The 1,850-nt window shown below is 41.6% G+C and overlaps 1 protein-coding gene across 4 annotated transcripts in view; it reads left to right on the top strand.

Annotated features, from left to right (window-relative positions):
* Window positions 1–238: 238 nt before the first annotated feature.
* Window positions 239–1,850, top strand: part of AAMDC (adipogenesis associated Mth938 domain containing) — a 7,669-nt gene continuing 6,057 nt past the window's right edge. For 2 of the 4 annotated variants that reach the window (XR_004841773.1, XR_004841772.1), the window contains exon 1: window positions 541–718. Coding sequence is in view for 2 of the 4 variants with exons in the window: in XM_035892692.1 (XP_035748585.1) it covers window positions 587–718 (132 nt within the window). In the remaining 2 variants the exon portion in view is untranslated. Of the gene's footprint in view, window positions 719–1,850 lie in introns of all 4 variants that reach the window. The other 2 variants (XM_035892692.1, XM_009637133.2) reach the window with 2 other exon arrangements.

The following is a 1,850-nucleotide window of genomic DNA, read 5'->3' as shown; positions in this document are numbered from 1 at the left end:
GAAAGAAGGCTTGACCCCTTCAGCTCTCTGAAGGTCTTGTTTGCTATAGCAAGGTGGCAATACCGTTAATTTGTTGCTGGTTTTCCTATTGGGTTGGTCAGTTTGGGATTTTTTTTTTTTTAACCTCTTTTACCGTCTTAAAATAATAAACCTCTGCATGCCAATATGGTTTAGAGGGGCAAAGAAACAGTGTCTCTCTTGGATATTTTAGGAAATTATTATCATCTTCATCGTAGGTTTTAGGGAGAAGATTAAAACCCAGATATGAGAAGATATTCTGGGACCTGATCCCTGTTGATATTTTTAAAAGTTGAGCACCCACTGCTTGTACAGATTTAGCGTGTAAAATGATTTGCCCGAAATCCTGCACAAAATCCCCAAGTGGACTGGTAATTCAACAAATCTGCTGATCCTCAGTTCAATTCTGTTTTCTCACAAAATCACGTGGATAAAGTCTGTAATAGCACTTCCTTCCCAGCTCCTCGGGGCAAGGACAGAGTTTTCTGGTTTTATTAACGTGCTGCATATGTTAGCCTGATGTTACCTATTAAATATCCTTTTTTCCAGACTTTGCTTCAACTTTGTGATGTCTTCCCCTGAAATTGCTTCCCTTTCTTGGGGTCAGATGAAGGTGAAAGGCTGCTCTACAACGTATAAGGACTGCAAAGTATGGCCGGGAGGAAGCCGAACCTGGGATTGGCGAGAAACTGGGACTAATGTAAGTTTGCTCTTTACTCTGCATTGCAAAATGGGACTCTGAGAATGATCCAGAGAACAGTTGTTAAGAGTTCCAGCCAGAAATTCATCAGGCTGCCTTTTGCTTTCCTCTAATCATGAGACTTTTCCTGGTAAGAACTGAGCGTACGTTTCGGAAGTGACCGTGTGGAGAGGCCGGGGGACTGCAGACGCACAACATCCCACAAGTGACGGGCTGTACCGACTGTCGCCACCGCTCCTCACGGCTACCCTGACCAGACCACTCTCGCACACTTTAGGGCTCATAAACATGCCTTTTCTTAAGAGTGCAGTTGTCCTAAGATGCTGGTTACAACCGCTTTTCAGACTGTGTAAACAAAAGTTGGCTTGAGAGAGAGGGAAAAAATTATGGGAAGTTGAAAGAAATCAACAATAACTGACCTTATGCGTTTGGAAGGTGACAATGCACGTGGTTTCCTTTACATCCTTTTCCTTGTGGTCCCTTTTACTTATTTCAGAGGAATTACAACACAGAAACAGTGTCATATGCACTAGTTTCTCCGCAAAAAGCTCACGGTCTGGCTAACCACACAATGACTTTCTTCGTAGCCATATACTAACTACGCACCCTCACAATTCTTAAACTTTATCTGTAAATGCTGTCAGAATTGTCTAAAAGTACATGGGATAGTATTGATGTTCCAGATTTAGAAGCAGCATAATGTCTGTTGCGTTAGGAACTAGATGATAATTCTCCCCATATTAGGGCTCGCACTAGGATAGCTGTATCGGCTAGGAAAAAAAAAAAATCCGTATTTCCTAAGCAAAAGTTAAAGCACAAAAGAACTGCATCGGGTCTTAGACCCAGCACCCGCACAGGGTGACACAGGGGATACAGCTCCATTGAATTCATTTTGACGCAACTGAAGGGCAGAACCTTTGGGTTTGGAACTTCACCTATAATCTTTGGGGGAAACAGAACTTTTTTAAGCTGTCAGAGTTCAGTTTGTACAGAGTATATAATGCCAAGAGAAAGGTAGTGCTATCATGCAAAGATAGCTGTAGCTTGCAGAGAAAGATAGCTGTGTATGTAACCTTTTAAAATTTATTTAATTTATGGTCTGATTATAAAAAAAATGAAGTTTTCACTGGCT

This window comes from Egretta garzetta, unplaced genomic scaffold, assembly GCF_000687185.1.
Source record: "Egretta garzetta isolate BGI_Z169 unplaced genomic scaffold, ASM68718v1 scaffold323, whole genome shotgun sequence".
Classification (NCBI taxonomy): domain Eukaryota; kingdom Metazoa; phylum Chordata; class Aves; order Pelecaniformes; family Ardeidae; genus Egretta; species Egretta garzetta.
Note: the sequence above shows the minus strand (reverse complement) of the source record. Positions and strands in the feature narration are given on the sequence as shown.